The 18150-nt window shown below is 32.3% G+C and overlaps 2 protein-coding genes and 1 long non-coding RNA gene across 3 annotated transcripts in view; 2 read left to right on the forward strand and 1 right to left on the reverse strand.

Moving 5' to 3' along the window:
• Nucleotides 1-18150, forward strand: part of Wnt5 (Wnt oncogene analog 5) — a 649366-nt gene that overhangs the window by 440550 nt on the left and 190666 nt on the right. The window lies entirely within an intron of this gene.
• LOC141405623 (probable salivary secreted peptide) lies at nucleotides 12001-12767 on the reverse strand. Its single transcript, XM_073990193.1, has 2 exons — nucleotides 12330-12767; nucleotides 12001-12256 (listed from the first exon to the last, which is right to left on the reverse strand). The coding sequence occupies exons 1-2, from the start codon at nucleotides 12516-12518 to the stop codon at nucleotides 12077-12079; spliced, it is 369 nt and encodes a 122-aa protein (XP_073846294.1). The 5' UTR covers nucleotides 12519-12767; the 3' UTR covers nucleotides 12001-12076.
• On the forward strand, nucleotides 12596-13053 carry LOC141405624 (uncharacterized). Its single transcript, XR_012413243.1, has 2 exons — nucleotides 12596-12730; nucleotides 12918-13053. It is a non-coding gene; the product is annotated as an uncharacterized lncRNA (long non-coding RNA).

Below are 18150 nucleotides of genomic sequence, written 5' to 3' on the forward strand. Positions count from 1 at the left end.
AATTAAAGCAAAGCAAAAAAAGATAAAAAGCACATAAAAGCTACAATAATTACTATTAAACTACAACTACTACTATAACTGTTACCACTACTATTGAATAAACACGCTCGCCGAAAACAAACACAAATATTTGTATAATAAAATTTGAAAACAAAAAAATTAACTTTGGTTTTATTTTACGTTATGAAGTTTAAAATACACACATTTATAGTTATATGAACATACAGTTATGGCCAAAAAGTTGGCTATAGTCTCTGAATTAACATTTAGAGAGGAGTGATAAATGCAAAATTTAAGTCAATCTTTTTCAATACTACAACATAACAAGTAAAAAAGTATCAGTCGGCTTTGCCGACAGAGATATACCCTCAGCCTGAATATATTGAAACTTTTTTCCCAAAAAACGTATGTATTTAGGGGGTTTTAAAAATTTTGGGCGTTTGAACCGACAAAAATGTTGATTATGATTAAAGATCAAACGTTTTGCGGAGGAGATACAAAAAGGAATGGATCGACATTGACCATTATGGAAGTGGATCTCCAGCCACTACATATGGTGCCATAGGGTGTTTTTACACCCTTCGGGCTGTTTGCTCAAGAAGTATGGACTTGCCCCTGAAACAATTTTTACCATCGCAATTGAGGCATCGAATGCAAGTTGCTTCAACAAAAATCAAAATGATTCGAAAGCAGGTCTTAAAGTGAACATGTATCCGAAATTTTGTGTGGGAGGTACCGGATGGAGTGGACAAATATAGTCCATATTTGAACCTGATCTATATCTGCTAGATATATTAGGATGTGTAAAGTATGGTCCATTTCGGCCACTCTCTTCAAGAGTTATCGTACGCACAATTTTTCCGAACATTTTTGAACTTTTGTGGGGGAGGTACCTGAAGGAGTGGACCGATATGGCTTATCTTCGAACTTAAACTATGTTTGGACAAAATATTACTAAGGCCAAACTTTGGACCGAATCGGCAGACCTGTTCGAGAGTTATTTTGCCCTCCAACCTCCTCACACGGTGTCATAGGGGTTTTTTTGCAACTTTCAGGCTATTTTCTCAGGAAGTATGGACTTGCCCCTGATGAAACTTATACCGTCGTATGGAGGGCAGTGAATACAAGTAGCTAAAGCAAAAATCAAAGCGATTCGAGAGATGGTCCTAAACTGAACTTTTCCAAATTTTTGTGTGGGAGGTACACGACGGAGTGGACCGATTGAGTCCATATTAAAACTTGATCTAAGTCTGGTACACGCTCCACGATGGGCAAAGTATGGACCAAATCGGTTACTCCTTTCAAGAGTTATCGTGCGCACAAATTTTCCGAACATTTCCGAACTTTTGTGGGGGAGGTACCGGAAGGAGTGGACCGATATAGCTCATCTTCGAACTTAAACTAAGTTTGGGCAAAATATTACGAAAGCCAAAATTTGAACCGAATCGGTTCATCCGTTCGAGAGTTATCGTGCGCTCCAGCCAGCCAGACAGACAGACAGACGGACGGACATTGCTCAATCGACTCCAAATTGTCTGAAACACATTTCGTCCAAACATACTTGGGGTCTAAAACCATTATTTCGATGAGGCACATTTTGCCCGTATGAAAGTGTATATACCCTTCATAGCCTAAAGGCTGAGGGTATAAAAATGAATAATAGTCAAAACAATACATAGCGGAGGTTTCCACCAATATTTCGCAATTATTTTTCAATACTATGATAAAAACATTTTAAAAGTACCATTGTTATTATTTATAATAAATTTGAACATATATGTATGTATAAAAAATCACCTATGTATCTGGGACCCTATCCCCTCGCAAGACCTCACTTTTTCCTTTTTTTGTCAAATGCTACCTGAAATAGTATGTTTTCATACGTTTGCTCCCGAAATTAAATACATTTATATTTAGAATATATGTATTTCTATCTGTCTGTGTACATGCATGCATGTATGTATGTTTTAAGAGTAGAAAGGGAGGTGTATACCATTAAATTTATTACGATATAATAACTAATCAGTTAATTATTATGTTAAAAAAAACATGTTCATATAATGAGATATTTCCAAAGTGAATTATATAAATTTTTAATTTATGAAGCATACTTTTAGGGAAAAACAAGAAACAAACACGACATTGGTATTCTCCCAAAATAATTTAAAAGTAAAATATAAAAAAATCTTATTGTGTTAAGTTTCCTCACAATGTAACTAACTATGTAGTTTGTTGACTTATCACGGTGTGACTTAACCAAATTTAAATGGAAGGTGCTTACACCTGGGAAGTTTTTGCAGATTCTAAAACTGCAATGTTCATTGATGAGAAATATCAAGAAACAAAAAAAATCGCCGGAGGGATTTTCAAATAAATCGGGATTTAAGTTTACATTTTTAGGGGTTCTTTAGGTTTTCACGATTTTGCTTGGAAACCGCGAGTCCTATGTAAATGGGCCTAAGGAAAATGTTGTAGCTGTGAAAATTCTGCACAAGATTGGCCTTTATGATATTTTCGTAGTTTTTACTTTTCTTGAGATATAGAAGTGCAAATTGAGACAATGCACTGACTGTATCGTCTCCTTATAAAACAATATCATGCTTAGTGCGCCTTAACTAACTTTTGATGAAAACCGCTTAAAGATGGGAAGATTTCACGGATTCTGAAACAGCAATGTTTATAGGTAAGAAAAATAAAATAAACAGAAAAAATCGCCAGAGGGATTTTTAAATAAATCGCGATCAAAATTCACAATTTTAGGGTTTTTTAGGGTTTCACGATTTTGCTTGGAAACCGCAAGTCGTATCGAAATGAGTCTAAAGAAAATGTTGTAGTTGTGAAAATTCTCTACGAAACTGACCTTTAGGTTTTTTTTCGTAGGTTTTACCATTTTTCAGATATAGAGGTTCAATTCAAATTTTTTAGGTTTTTATCTTAAGTCTTCAAGATTTTGCTTGGAAACCGCAAGTCATATCAAAATGGGACTAATGAAAATGTTGAAGCTGTGAAATTTCTCAACAAGATTGGATAATTTATTTTTTTTCTAGGTTGTACTATTTTCAAGATATATATGTTTATTTTGGGAAATTGCAGTAATGACATTGTTTTATAAGGAGGCGATACAGTCAGTGCATTGTCTCAATTTTAACTTCTATATCTCAAAAACGGTAAAACCTACGAAGTTATCATAAAGGACAATCTTGTGGAGAATTTTCACAAATACAACATTTTCCTCAGGTCCATTTACATAGGACTCGCGGTTTCCAAGCAAAATCGTGGAAACCTAAAGAACCCCTAAAAATGTGTCCGGCGATTTTTTTTGTTTCTCGATTATTCTTATCTATGAACATTGTAGTTTCAGAATCTGCAAAAACTTCCCATGTGTAAGAACCTTCCATTTAAAATTAGTTAAGGCGCACCGTGTTATCTCATAGCAAGAGCTGAAAATATTCCTGAACTTCTCTGCATTACTTAATTAAAAAGCCATACAAGCAAAGACTTTTATATTTTCATCGTAATACTTTTACCTATTTACAATTGGTAACAATTTCTTGGAAATGTAATAAAAACAATGATTTCTTAAATAATAAGTCCTTTTCATAGAAAATATGACTCACCATCCACCCATAAAAGACACAAGTGTGAAATCCCATTTCAATGAGGTGAAAGCTAAGCAAACAAACCACTCAAAGTAAATTACGTACTTCTGTTTTGAATTCAAATACAATGCAAAAATTTTGTGATTACACCATTGTTATCAGTGAAAATGAAATAATAACGAAATAACTAAATAAAGGGGTAAATTACCTGCTTCCATAAAAAAAACAATGAAAAGAAAAACAAAACTGGACCATAGAAATGAGCAATGTGCCATTTTACTAACTAATTCAATGGGAAAAAATTTTTCTGAGCGGCATTTTTACAGAATATTTCGAAGCTGAAAAACGTCATCTAGTGGTACTTTTATAGCGGCTCTTAAAATAAAGGACATTGAAGGAAGCGAGTTAGAAGGTTGAAGTGCTCTACGAAAATAATCCTCATTCGATTTGGCTGCAGACATGTCATCTCTAAAAAAGCTAAAAAACAGTGAACAAAGATATAACTCTAATTCCTGATGCCTTACAGGGTGTCTAGCAAAAACTTCATCACGCCATAACGCGGAAGTTCGACTCACGGCGGATCTGTCCTTTGGGATTCTTATATACTCACCAAGGGCTTTCATCTCCAAAAGGAATTATCTCTGCCCCAAAATTTGTGTTCGCAGTGTTATCAGCAAAAAACTTATTATTTTTGTTTATTTGGGATTAAAAAGTTATCATAGAGGACAATTTTGCATTAGTTCGGCATAGTCGAGCTATTTTTAGTTCGTCTCCGACCCTGGAGTTATTGTTTATTTTCTATATGTTGGCTGTTTCCGAAGGTGTTCATCAAAAAGAACATTCGTTCGAATATAACACCCCATTTCAAAACTTTTATATAAACCATTACCTTATCGCATTTTTTTTCTTTTGACTCAGTCTCCAAATCCAGCAAAATTGCTCCTACTCGGAAACCCCTACTACACCATTTTCACATGTAATTCGAATAATTTCAGTTGTAATTCGAAACATTGCACTTGTATTTTAAGAATTATTTCATTTGTAATTTGAGAATTCCATTTAATTCGAATAATTTCATTTATAATTTGAATTTTTCATTTGTAATTCGAATAATTTCATTTATAATTTGAATTTTAAATTCTTTTTAAATTCGACTTATTCCATTTGTAATTTGAATTTTTACATTTGTAATTCGAATTTTTCTATTTGTAATTTGAATTTTTTAATTTTTGTTGACGATCGACGATTTGAAAGTGCAAATGAAAAAAACTTCGATTTACAAATTAAAAAATTGAATTTACAAATGAAAAAATAATAATTCGAATTACAAATGAAAAAATTCAAATTATAAATGAAATAATTCGAAATTCAATTGGAATTCTCAAATTACAAGTGAAATGTTTCGAATTTCAAATGAAATAATCAAATTACAATTGAAATTCTTCGAATTACATTTGAAAATTTTGTGCAACTAACAAAATGTCAATGCTATCGCTTAGTTATACGACAAACTCAACTTTTTATATATACTCAACAATTTATTCCAAGCAACCCCACAAATTTCGTAGGCAACAAGTTTGTACTAGTGAGCCTTATGGCTAATACTGGAACTAAATAAAATTTAATTGCTCAGTTATCTGACAAAGCTAAATTTACTCAACTATTCAATGCAAATATCTCCACAAAATGCATAAGCGATAATTTTGTATTAGTTCGGTTTATGACTAGTGCTGGAACTAACTAAATTTCATAGCTAGCGCTTAGTTATACTACAGAGCCCAACTTACTCAATTATTTATTCCAAATATCCCCACAAAACGCATAGGCGACAACTTTGCACTAGTTCGGCTTATGATTGGTGCTGGAACTAAATAAATATCATTTCTAGCGCTTAGTTATCCGTAAAAGCTCAACTTACTTAGCTTGTTATTGCAAATATGTACCTCCACAAATACATATGGAAAGATTATATCAAATTATCGTATTTTTCACTAAGGAAAGGATCAAAGTCGTGGAGTAGCGAATTATATAATACCCTACACTATCAATATAATTCAGCGATTTTTTTTCCAGACCAAATTTCATCACATTTACCAAATCTCACTTATTGAGCACGAAAAAATACATTTTTCATAAATTTATGAAAAGATATCCCACCAAATATTTTTAGAAGATTTTGTTTGCATCAGAAATTTTTTTTGGATTTTTTTTTTGGAAAATATTGCACAGTATTCTGACTAATGGCCGCCTACGAAACACTAATTTTACTATACTGATCAGCATATGTTTTTGTGTTAAGAACTTAAAAAATGTGAACTCTTAAAGTCGAAATTTCGATTTTAAATAAAATATGATAGTTTTTTTTTTAATTTTTATTTAAAAAGCGTTTCGCTTAAGGACAAGCTTTTTATGTTTATAATAATCTCACAAAAACATATGAAGATCGGATCATCCGTTTTCGAGCTGCTGTGGGCACCGCTTTCAAAAAAGCCATTTCGAGAAAACCGCGTTTAAAATTTCGATATTACATAAAATTCACAATGATTTTTTTATACCCTCAGTATTTATGCTAACGAGGGTATATACACTTTCATACTGGCAAAATGTGCCTCATCGAAATAATAGTTTTAGACCTCGTTGAAATCCGTTTTAAACAATTTGGAGTTGATTTAGCCATGTCCGTCCGTCTGTCTGTCTGGCCGGCTGGAGCGCACGATAACTCTCGAACGGATCAACCGATTCGGTCCAAAATTTGGCTTTCGCAATATTTTGTCCAAACTTAGTTTAAGTTCGCAGATGGGTTATATCGGTCCACTCCTTCCGGTAACTCCCCCACAAAAGTTCGAAAGTGTTCGGAAAATTTGTGTGCACGATAACTCTTGAAGGGATTAACCGATTTGGTCCATACTTTACACATCGTAAAATTTCATCCAGATCGGTCAATTCCTTCGGGAAACTCCCACAAAAAATTTCGGGAAAGTTCAGTTTAGGATCAGCTCTCGAATCGCTTTGATTTTTGTTGTAACGGGTTATATTTGCTGCGCCCATTGTGGCGGTACAAGTTTCATCAGGAGCAAGTCCATACTTCCTGAGAAAATAGCCTGAAAGGTGCAAAAAAACCCGCTCTGACACCGTGTGTAGTGGTTGGAGCGTACGATAACCCTCGAACGGATCTACCGATTCGTTCCAAAATTTTGACTTCATAATATTATGTCCAAAGTTAGTATAAGTTCGAAGATAAGCCATATTGGTCCACTCCTTCAGGTACCTCCCCCACAAAAGTTCGGAAAAGTTCAGTTTAAGACCTGCTCTCTAATCCTTTTTATTTTTGTTGCAACAACTTGTATTTACCGCCCCCATATCACGGTTCAAGTTTCATCTGGGGCAAGTCCATACTTCCTGAACAAATAAATGGCCTGAAAAGTGCAAACAAAGCTCTATGACACCGTGTTTATTGGTTAGAGCGCAAGATAACTCTTGAACGGATCTGCCAACTCGGTTAAAAATTTGGCCTTTGTAATATTTTGTCCAAACTTAGTATAAGTTCGAAGATAAGCCATATTGGTCCACACATTCAAGTACCTCCCCCACAAAAATTCAAAAATGTTCGGAAAATTTGTGCGCACGATAACTCTTGAAGGGAGTGGCCGATTTGGTCCATATGTATATCAGGTTTGAATATGGACTATATTTGTCCACTTATTCGGGTACCTCCCACACAAAATTTTGGATAAATTCACTTTAAGATCTGCTCTCGAATCACTTTGATTTCTGTTGAAACAACTTGGATTCGCTGCCTCAATGACGACGGTAAATGCTTTTTCAGGGGCAAGTCCATATTTCTTTGGAAAACAGCCCGAAAGTTGTAAAAAACCCCTATGGCACCATATGTAGTAGCTGGATAGCAAGATAACTCTCGAACTGATAAACCGATTTGGTCCAAAATTTGGCTTTCGTCATACTTTGTCCAAACTTATTTTAACTTCTAAAATGGCCCATATCGGTCCTCTCCTTAGGATACCTCCCCCACAAAAGTTTAGGGTCTGTTCGGAGATCCTTTGCAAATTTATACCGATGATGTTTTTTGTGGTCCTGTTTACAGCCATATATGTTTTTCGTGGACAAGTCCATGCTTCCTGGCATACTGGTCTAACAGGTGTACGATAACCCACTGAAATGAAAAGATATGACTCTCAAAATAAGATCCAGTTCCGTAATGCCCTATCTCGGTCCATTCCCTCCTCCGCAAAACCTTTGAACTTTAATCCTAATCCACATTTTTGTCGGAAAGTTCAAATGTCCAAGAAGAGCCACAAAAATCTGAAAAGACCCTAAATACATTGGATCTGTCCGTAGACGAAAGTTCTAATTCACATAGGCTGACGGTATATCTCTGTCGGCAAAGCTGACTAATACTTTTTTACTTGTTTGGGGAGCAAATCCATACATCCTGAAAATTTGGCTCAAAAACTCAAAACAACCCCATTTAGAAGTCAGAAGTATTGTGTTTGCTTCTTTTCTTTGGGTCGGACGCTGAGGGTATATCTCTGTCGGCACAGCTGACCGATACTTTCTTACTTGTTTCATAAAATTACTGATTTAGCCCTCATGGAACGGTACCTCCCGATTACCGAACCGAAATAGCTTAATGTTGGTATTTAGTTTTCTATAGGGGTATAAAATATTTCTGAAGAGAATTGCCGGTATAGGTCCACGTTTTGATATAGCCCCCATAGGACGATTTTGGTATTTTGAAAGTTTCAGTCACATTATTCAACCGATATTGCTGAAATTTTGTATTTAGTCCTCAGTAGGAAAATCCAACATATCCTCAGAGCATTTTGGGTATAGGTCCGCCCACGTTTTGATGTAGCCCCAATGGAACTGTACCTCCCGATTTTCGGTATTTTGGAGATTTTATTAAGTTTAACGTATTTCGAAGGTTTTTGTCACATTTTCGAACCGACATTGTGATAATTTAGCTAAACAGAAAATTGTGAATCTAGGTGTATGTTTTGCCAAAAGCACCGTATAACTATACCAAAGACATAAAGTAATAAAGACCTGACAAAATGCATGCAACAAAAAAATGTTTACGAAACTTTGTATAGAAACATTACCCTTAACAGGTTGCAGTTAATTCAAAATCGCAACCAAGGAGGAACATTTCATGTAATGGTATCAGAAACGAAATTTATGAATTCAAGGATCTATTCAAGAATAATTCTATGTCAAATGGATCGGTAAATTCGGTTAAATACGTAAAAATGTATAAAAGAAAAAAATGTTATATCCCCATATCGTGATATAACATTATGTTAAATTCAAAAACCATTCACTGAAGAATGATAGCAAACAAAATGTCTTATCTTGTTGTATTTATGTCTTTGACTATACCGTCCGATGTGAGTTATTTTGTAGGGTTTTGCTATATTTTCCAACTGAAGTGGGTGTTACTTTGAATTTCAGTTTTACATTGGAGAGAAATTCTTTACACAGAAAACGGCCAACGGAGAGGACCAATATGGGCCATTTTAGAAGTTTGGACAAAGTATGACGAAAGCCAAATTTTGGACCAAATCGGTTTATCAATATTTTGGTAACAACACCATATCCCTCATTTACGCAAAGAGTGAGTGTCACATCTCAAAAAATTCATTTTCGAAAAAACGCTTATTAAGTTGCCGATTGAAATTTGACTTCCCAACATAAAAAGATTATTACACCAAAAATAAATAAAATAAGTGTTTGGACACGAAAATTTTACTCAAAACAAAGTAAAAGACGTAGAAAAAACTGCAATTGCTATTTCAGAAAACGAATAGTAAAAAATAGTAAATTCTTGCATGTTCTGGAACAAATCACTTGTTACCTTATAAATTATAATGAGCTAAAACATTCAGATCAAAGATTTCCATTGAATCTGTTAGAGCTTCTCTTTATCTGATAAAATCTCCATTGATATTTTTTTTCTTTAAACACCTCGCCTATTTCTTGTCACTTTACAGACTCGAAAACTATCTCAAGATCTATGAACAGAAGTTTAAATTTGTAGTCATTAATGACGGAAATATTGATTATTTGAGTATTTATTTGCGTAAACTCATTTTATTTACCTTATTCCACAACATGTTTCATTTTTATACCCTACACCACTATGTGGTAAGGGGTATTATGTGTTAGTGCATTTGTATGTAACATACAAAAGGAAGCGAGATAGACCCATAGTTCCTTCTAGGGATATACATATAATCACTTTCTGAGTCGATTTATGCATGTCCGTCCGTCCGTCCGTCCGTCCGTTCGCAACATACAGGTCGCATTTGTTGACCGATTTCGCTGAAAACTGGGGAATACCATTTTTTTAGCCGTCGGAAGATCAAGTTCGAAGATGGTATATATCGGTCCACGTTTTGGTATAGCCCCCATATAACGGTACCCCCCATTTACGGTATTTTGACGTTTTCAGCTACATTTTCAGACCGATTTGGCTATAATTTGACATTTAGGGTTCTTAAGTGTCAATAAACATATATAACAAAACTTGTGGACATAGGTCCCCGTTTTGGTATAGCCCCCATATAACGGTGCCCCCCGATTTACGGTGTTTTGATGTTTTTAGCTACATTTTCAGACCGATATAGCTATAATTTGACATTTAGGGTTCTTAAGTGTCAATAAACTTATATAACAAAAGTTGTAGACATAGGTCCACGTTTTGGTATAGCCCCCATATAACGGTACCCTCCGATTTGCGGTATTTTGACGTTTTTAGCTACATTTTCAGACCGATGTAGCTATAATTTGACATTTAGTGTTCTTAAATGTCAATAAACTTATATAACGAAAGTTGTGGACATAGGTCCACGTTTCGGTATAGCCCCCATATAACGGTACCCCCCGATTTACGGTATTTTGACAGTTTTAACTACATTTTCAGACCGATTTAGCTATATTTTGACACTTAGGGTTCTTGAGTGTCAATAAACTTATATATAGCCCCCATATAACGGTACCCCCGATTTGCGGTGTTTTGACGTTTGTAGCTACATTTTCAGACCGATGTAGCTATAATCTGACATTTAAAGTTCTTAAATGTCAATAAACTTATATGACAAAACTTGTGGACATAGGTCCACGTTTTTGTATAGCCCCCATTTAACGGTTCATTTAAGTTCATATTTTCGTATAGCCCAGATACCTCCGAACTAGCTGTTAATGACATTTGAAGTTCCCACGTTATGTACCGATTTTCGATATTTTGAAGATTCTAGCTAAATTTTTTAACCGAATTAGGAGTTATTTGACATTAAAGGCTCCCATCAAAAACTGTCAACATAGGCCCATGTTTTATTATAACCCCTATATAACAGACCTCCCAATTTCTGGCCCACCAAAAATTGTCAACATACATAGTTAGATATAGGCACCATAAAAAGGGCCTCCCGAATGAAGCATAAATGTACATAAACATTATCTGACATTTTAACGTACCCACTTAAAGTTGGGGACAGGAATGAAAAGTAATTATTCCATTTTAGTTCAGAATATTTTATGGTGGAGGGTATGAAAAGTTCGGCCCGGCCGAACTTAATGCTTTTTTACTTGTTTTCTATTGTTTTTGTTACTTCCCTCCCTATTTATTTAGTAATATATTTTTGCTGGCATTCTAGGAACTTTATATTGTTCTTGTTTTATTAGTTTGTCCACATTCAAAATAAGTTTTTTTGTTTTTGTTTTTTTTTTTTTAGTTTAGTTTAGTTTTAATTATCTGATAATGCCTTCAGTGTATTGTATATTTTTTCCTCATTTAAGTGGATACTGCCCACAAATATGTAAATAGAAATTTGCATAACGTTTTATTTTTTATTTTGCTGTTGGTAAAATGTGTTTTAGTTTATTTTGTTTGTAACCTAGAAAAGAAATTAGCAGCGATAACAATTTGCACACAAAAAAAAAACTTATTAGAAAAACATTATTTAAAAAAATACCCAAATAAAATGAAACGGAATTTAAGATTTTTTAGTTTAAAACGTCAGTTAGGCTAGAACAGTTTTATTGTGATAAAATGATGTATGTATCAAAATATACATATTTTATTATAAATCAATTTGGAAAAGTTATCATGATAATGAGTGGTAATTTAAACACAACCTAAGGGTGACTGTTAAGTTAAGCTGGAGATGACAAGGTCAGAGTTATTTCATATTCCCTTTTTGTCGAAATGTTTGAATATTTTTTTTTTTAAATTTTTAGTATTTCTTTTTTAAATAAGCCGATTTTTTAAGTTTTTTTCTATATAAATATGGTTGGTTGTGATTGCTCGATGTTTGAAATTTTGTTTGAAGAAACAAGTCCCGTTTCATATTTAATAACACAATTTTTATTTTCAAACACAACATTAGATTTCGATTTAAATTTATTGAGACTTTTTGTTTTCAGAAATTATTAGTTTAAATCACATTTCACATTTCAATTTAGAATCTTGAAAAATATTCGATGGTCATATTCAAGGGTTTACGTGCCTGTGATCTTACTTCAATGGTACTGTTAAAGAAACCAGGTCCTCCCCGCAAGAGTGTGGCATAACCGAAATTCTTTTTGCCACCCAAATCCAAAACACGTATAGCTGACAACACTCTGAAACTTTGATGACCCTAAAAAATAAAAACAAATTATAAATATTATATTTTAGGAAATTTCCTGTTATGCACAACAACTCCCGCCCACCTTTGGTGGATAATTCACAATTTCCTTGTGTTTGGTAAACCAATTGGCATCATGCTGTACATAATCTCGGGCAATAATACGATCATATGGTCCAATATAACCCCAGGTAATATTAACACCAGACACCAATACAACACTGGTAGCCAGAACAGAAGCTACTAGAAATGTCACTAACACTGCAGGTTTCATGGTTTGATGGAAATTTACAATATTCTTAATAATATTTTATATTCCGTTATCTTCCGCACAGGTGTATTGTTTTCTTCCTATTGTAAAATTGTTGCCGTTAATATCGCACTACTTATTTTTATATGACTAGCATCTGGAATATATCGCGCCGTCTACTTATCGTATTGCAATTGTTCACTGTTATCTACTTCTCTCTCGCGTCTATCTTCAAGGTGTGAGTCATGTTTACTTTTCCCAACTCCATTCATCAGAATGGTAGTTTCTTATCAATACAAAATAAAAAAAAGGTTCTGTTTTGTGTTAACCAGACTCTTGTGTAAATAAACTACAGCGTATATGAAAATAGCTCCATAACTGAGGGGGAATTTTTATTTGAATTCTTTATTTTTTCTTTTTCAGTTGGGTCACCCTGTGTACATCTTCAATTAAATGGCATTTTAGTAGTGCCGCCTTAATGTATGCTTTGGAATTCAAAGATTTTTTTGTAATAACTACAGTCGAATCGAAATAAATGTAATTCAATTTGAGTTATTTAGCACTAAGTGATTTTTATAATGGATTATAATAAATCTTATCTGCACGAATATCCCCTACAAATGGTAAGGACAAGCATATCAATGATATAATCCACAAACCCATTGAGAGAGATCGCGGTATCGACTAACTAATTTAAATTGTCCCAAGTTTTTTCGTCATGCATTTAATGGGGTATATTCTGACTGCATATATTGGAACATTTTGTGTCCTGCCTGGAATCAGGTATTTCATCGTTTCGAATGACATTTTTTCCAATTCTTTGTCATGTTCAGTAATTCGTCAATTTCGTATTATCGTGAGTTCAAAGAACCACTGTCCAAGTTTCTTTGGAATAATTTCATTATACAAATTTTGAAGGTGATCTGACGATTGCCGAAAATGTTGACCCTTAAGCTAGGGGGCATCAACCTCCAGGTTAATAATACAGAGTCCGAAATGAAGGCGACATGATCTGGAACAACAAACGCAAGAGTTTGAATCCGAATTCAACGAAAAAATTATCTCCTTATAGCAACGGAAACACAGAGGGTCTTTCGAAAATGTAATATAAAATATGTTCTTAAATTTGCGAAGATCCAAATATTCTTGCCTTTAGTCCCCTTTGGGTCTTCTAAGATTCTTTACAAATCCACGTTTATCGTCCCCATCAGGTCCTCACAAAATCACGATTATTCCCCCTCGACATCCTCCTAAAGACCCAAAATTTCTTTCTCATCCAAAGGTCCTTAAAAAATCTCTTTTAAGTCATCCAAAATTCTTTAAAAAATTGACAACTTAAATCCCAAAATCTAAAAAAATAAAACAGATTATGAACCACATATAGGTCATCCAAAAATCTTTACAAAATCCACGCTGTAATACTAAAATCATTAAAAACTTTATGATGTAATCCAAAAATCATTAAAAATCCGCAATTATGAGCCCCTTTTAGGTCACACAAAAATTTTTAAAAAATCGTAATTATGAACCCCTTTTAGGTCACACAAAACTCTTTAAAAAATCGCAATTATGAACCCCTTTTAGGTCACACAAAACTCTTTAAAAAATCGCAATTATGAACCCCTTTTAGGTCATACAAAAATCTTTAAAAATCCACGATTATGAACCATCAAAAAATCTTTAAAAAATCCATGATTATTAGTCATCAAAAAATCTTTAAAAAATCCACGATTATTAGTCATCAACAAATCTTTAAAAAATTCACGATTATGAATCATCAAAAAATCTTTAAAAAATTCACGATCATGAATCATCAAAAAATCTTTAAAAAATCCACGATTATGAATCATCAAAAAATCTTTAAAAAATCCACGATTATGAATCATAAAATTCTTTAAAAAATCCACGATTATGAATCATAAAAAATCTTTAAAAAATCCACGATTATGAATCATAAAAAATCTTTAAAAAATCCACGATTATGAATCATCAAACAATCTTTAAAAAATCCACGATTATGAATCATCAAAAAATCTTCAAAAAATCCACGATTATCAATCATCAAAAAATCTTTAAAAAATCCACGATTATGAATCATCAAAAAATCTTTAAAAAATCCTCGATTATCAATCATCAAAAAATCTTTTAAAAATCCAAGATTATGAATCATCAAAAAATCTTTAAAAAATCCACGATTATGAATTATCAAAAAAAAAATCTTTAAAAAATCGACGATTATGAACCATCAAAAAATCTTTAAAAAATCCACGATTATGAACCATCAAAAAATCTTTAAAAAATCCACGATTATGAACCATCAAAAAATCTTTAAAAAATCCACGATTATGAACCATCAAAAAATCTTTAAAAAATCCACGATTATGAACCATCAAAAAATCTTTAAAAAATCCACGATTATGAACCATCAAAAAATCTTTAAAAAATCCACGATTATGAACCATCAAAAAATCTTTAAAAAATCCACGATTATGAACCATCAAAAAATCTTTAAAAAATCCACGATTATGAACCATCAAAAAATCTTTAAAAAATCCACGATTATGAACCATCAAAAAATCTTTAAAAAATCCACGATTATGAACCATCAAAAAATCTTTAAAAAATCCACGATTATGAACCATCAAAATATCTTTAAAAAATCCACGATTATGAACCATCAAAAAATCTTTAAAAAATCCACGATTATGAACCATCAAAAAATCTTTAAAAAATCCACGATTATGAACCATCAAAAAATCTTTAAAAAATCCACGATTATGAACCATCAAAAAATCTTTAAAAAATCCACGATTATGAACCATCAAAAAATCTTTAAAAAATCCACGATTATGAACCATCAAAAAATCTTTAAAAAATAAACGATTATGAACCATCAAAAAATCTTTAAAAAATCCACGATTATGAACCATCAAAAAATCTTTAAAAAATCCACGATTATGAACCATCAAAAAATCTTTAAAAAATCCACGATTATGAACCATCAAAAAATCTTTAAAAAATCCACGATTATGAACCATCAAAAAATCTTTAAAAAATCCACGATTATGAACCATCAAAAAATCTTTAAAAAATCCACGATTATTAGTCATCAAAAAATCTTTAAAAATCCACCATTATGAATCATCAAAAATGTTAAAAAAATCCACGATTATTAGTCATTAAAAAATCTTTAAAAAATCCACGATTATTAGTCATCAAACAATCTTTAAAAATCCACGATTATGAATCATAAAAATTTTAAAATAATCCACGATTATGAACCAGCAAAAACCCTTTAAAAATCCACGATAATGAATCACCAAAAAAATATTTAAAAAAAAATCCACGATAATGAATCACCAAAAAATATTTAAAACCAGTAAGGAAAGGATCAAAGTCGGGCGGGGCCGACTATATGATACCCTACACCACTGTGAATATGTAAAATATAAATCGGAGCTATATCCAGATCTAAACCTATTTTGATATAATTTGGCACATTTATTTCCAGACCGAATTCAGTCACACATTCCAAATATCATTGAAATCCGACTTATATAGCGTGTTTGGAGCAGCAAATACGCGAAATCGGCCGAAAATATATATGGGTGCTATATCCAAATCTGAACCGATTTCGATATAATTTGGCACGTTTATTTCTAGACTGAATTCAGTCACACATTCCAAATTTCATCGAAATCGGAAATATATAGCGTGTTTGGTACAGAAAATACGTGAAATCGGCCGAAAATATATATGGGAGCTATATCCAAATCTGAACCGATTTCTATATAATTTGGCACACTTATTTCTATACCAAATTCAGTCAAACATTCCAAATTTCATTAAAATCGGACGTATATAGCGTGATTGGTACATCGCATATGTGAAATCGGGCGAACATATATATGGGAGCTATATCCAAATCTGAACCGATTTCGATATAATTTGGCACATTTATTTTTAGACCAAATTCAGTCACACATTCCAAATTTCATCAGAAAATACGTGAAATCGGCCGAAAATATATATGGGGGCTATACCAAAACTTGGACCGATATAGCCCATCTTCGAACTTGATCTTCCGACGGCTAAAGAAATGGTATTCCCCAATTTTCAGCGAAATCGGTCAACAAATGCGACCTGTATGTTGCGAACGGACGGACGGACGGACGGACATGCATAAATCGACTCAGAAAGTGATTCTATGTATATCCCTAGAAGGAACTATGGGTCTATTTCGCTTCCTTTTGTATGTTACACACAAATGCACTAACACATAATACCCCTTACCACATAGTGGTGTAGGGTATAAAAAAATCCACGATAATGAATCACCAAAAAATATTTAAAAAAAATCCACGATTATGAATAATCAAAATAATCTTTAAAAAAAATCCACGATTATGAATAATCAAAATAATCTTTAAAAAAATCCACGATTACGAATCATCAAAAAATCTTTAAAAAATCCACGATTATGAATAATCAAAATAATCTTTAAAAAAATCCACGATTACGAATCATCAAAAAATCTTTAAAAAATCCACGATTATGAATAATCAAAATAATCTTTAAAAAAATCCACGATTACGAATCATCAAAAAATCTTTAAAAAATCCACGATTATGAATAATCAAAATAATCTTTAAAAAAATCCACGATTACGAATCATCAAAAAATCTTTAAAAAATCCACGATTATGAATAATCAAAATAATCTTTAAAAAAATCCACGATTACGAATCATCAAAAAATCTTTAAAAAATCCACGATTATGAATAATCAAAATAATCTTTAAAAAAATCCACGATTACGAATCATCAAAAAATCTTTAAAAAATCCACGATTATGAATAATCAAAATAATCTTTAAAAAAATCCACGATTACGAATCATCAAAAAATCTTTAAAAAATCCACGATTATGAATCTTTAAAAAAATCCACGATTATGAATATTTAAAAAATCCACGATTATGAACCACCAAAGAATCTTTAAAAAATCCACGTTTATGAATCATCAAAAAATCTTTAAAAAATCCACGTTTATGAATCATCAAAAGATCTTTAAAAAATCCACGATTATGAATCATAAAAAAATCTTTAAAAATCCACGATTATGAATCATCAAAAAAATCTTTAAAAATCCACGATTATGAATCATCAAAAAAATCTTTAAAAAACCACGATTATTAACTATCAAAAAACTTTAAAAAATCAACGATTATGAATCATCAAAAAATCTTTAAAAAAATCCACGATTATGAATCATCAAAAAATCTTTAAAATATCCACGATCATCAAATCTATAAAAAATCCACGATAAAGAATCATCAAAAAAATCTATAAAAAATCCACGATAAAGAATCATCAAAAAATCTTTAAAAAATCCACGATAAAGAATCATCAAAAAATCTTTAAAAAATCGACGATTATTAATCATCAGAAAATCTTTAAAAAATCCCAAATATGAATCATCAAAAAATCTTTAAAAAATTCACGATTATGAATCATCAAAAAATCTTTAAAAAATACACGATCTTTAATCACCAAAAAATCTTGAAAAAATCCACAAATTGAATCACCAAAAAAATCTTAAAAAAAACGACGATAACGAATCTTCAAAAAATCTTTAAAAATCCACGATAATGAATCCT

Source organism: Musca autumnalis, unplaced genomic scaffold, assembly GCF_047663935.1.
Source record: "Musca autumnalis isolate F117 unplaced genomic scaffold, ASM4766393v1 scaffold_5, whole genome shotgun sequence".
Taxonomy (NCBI): domain Eukaryota; kingdom Metazoa; phylum Arthropoda; class Insecta; order Diptera; family Muscidae; genus Musca; species Musca autumnalis.

Coding starts and splice junctions, on each gene's coding strand:
- LOC141405623 (XM_073990193.1), bottom strand. CDS start 12,518: ATGAAACCTGCAGTGTTAGTGACATTTCTAGTAGCTTCTGTTCTGGCT. Junction 12,257..12,329: donor TTGTGAATTATCCACCAAAG/GTGGGCGGGAGT, acceptor TTTATTTTTTAG/GGTCATCAAAGTTTCAGAGT.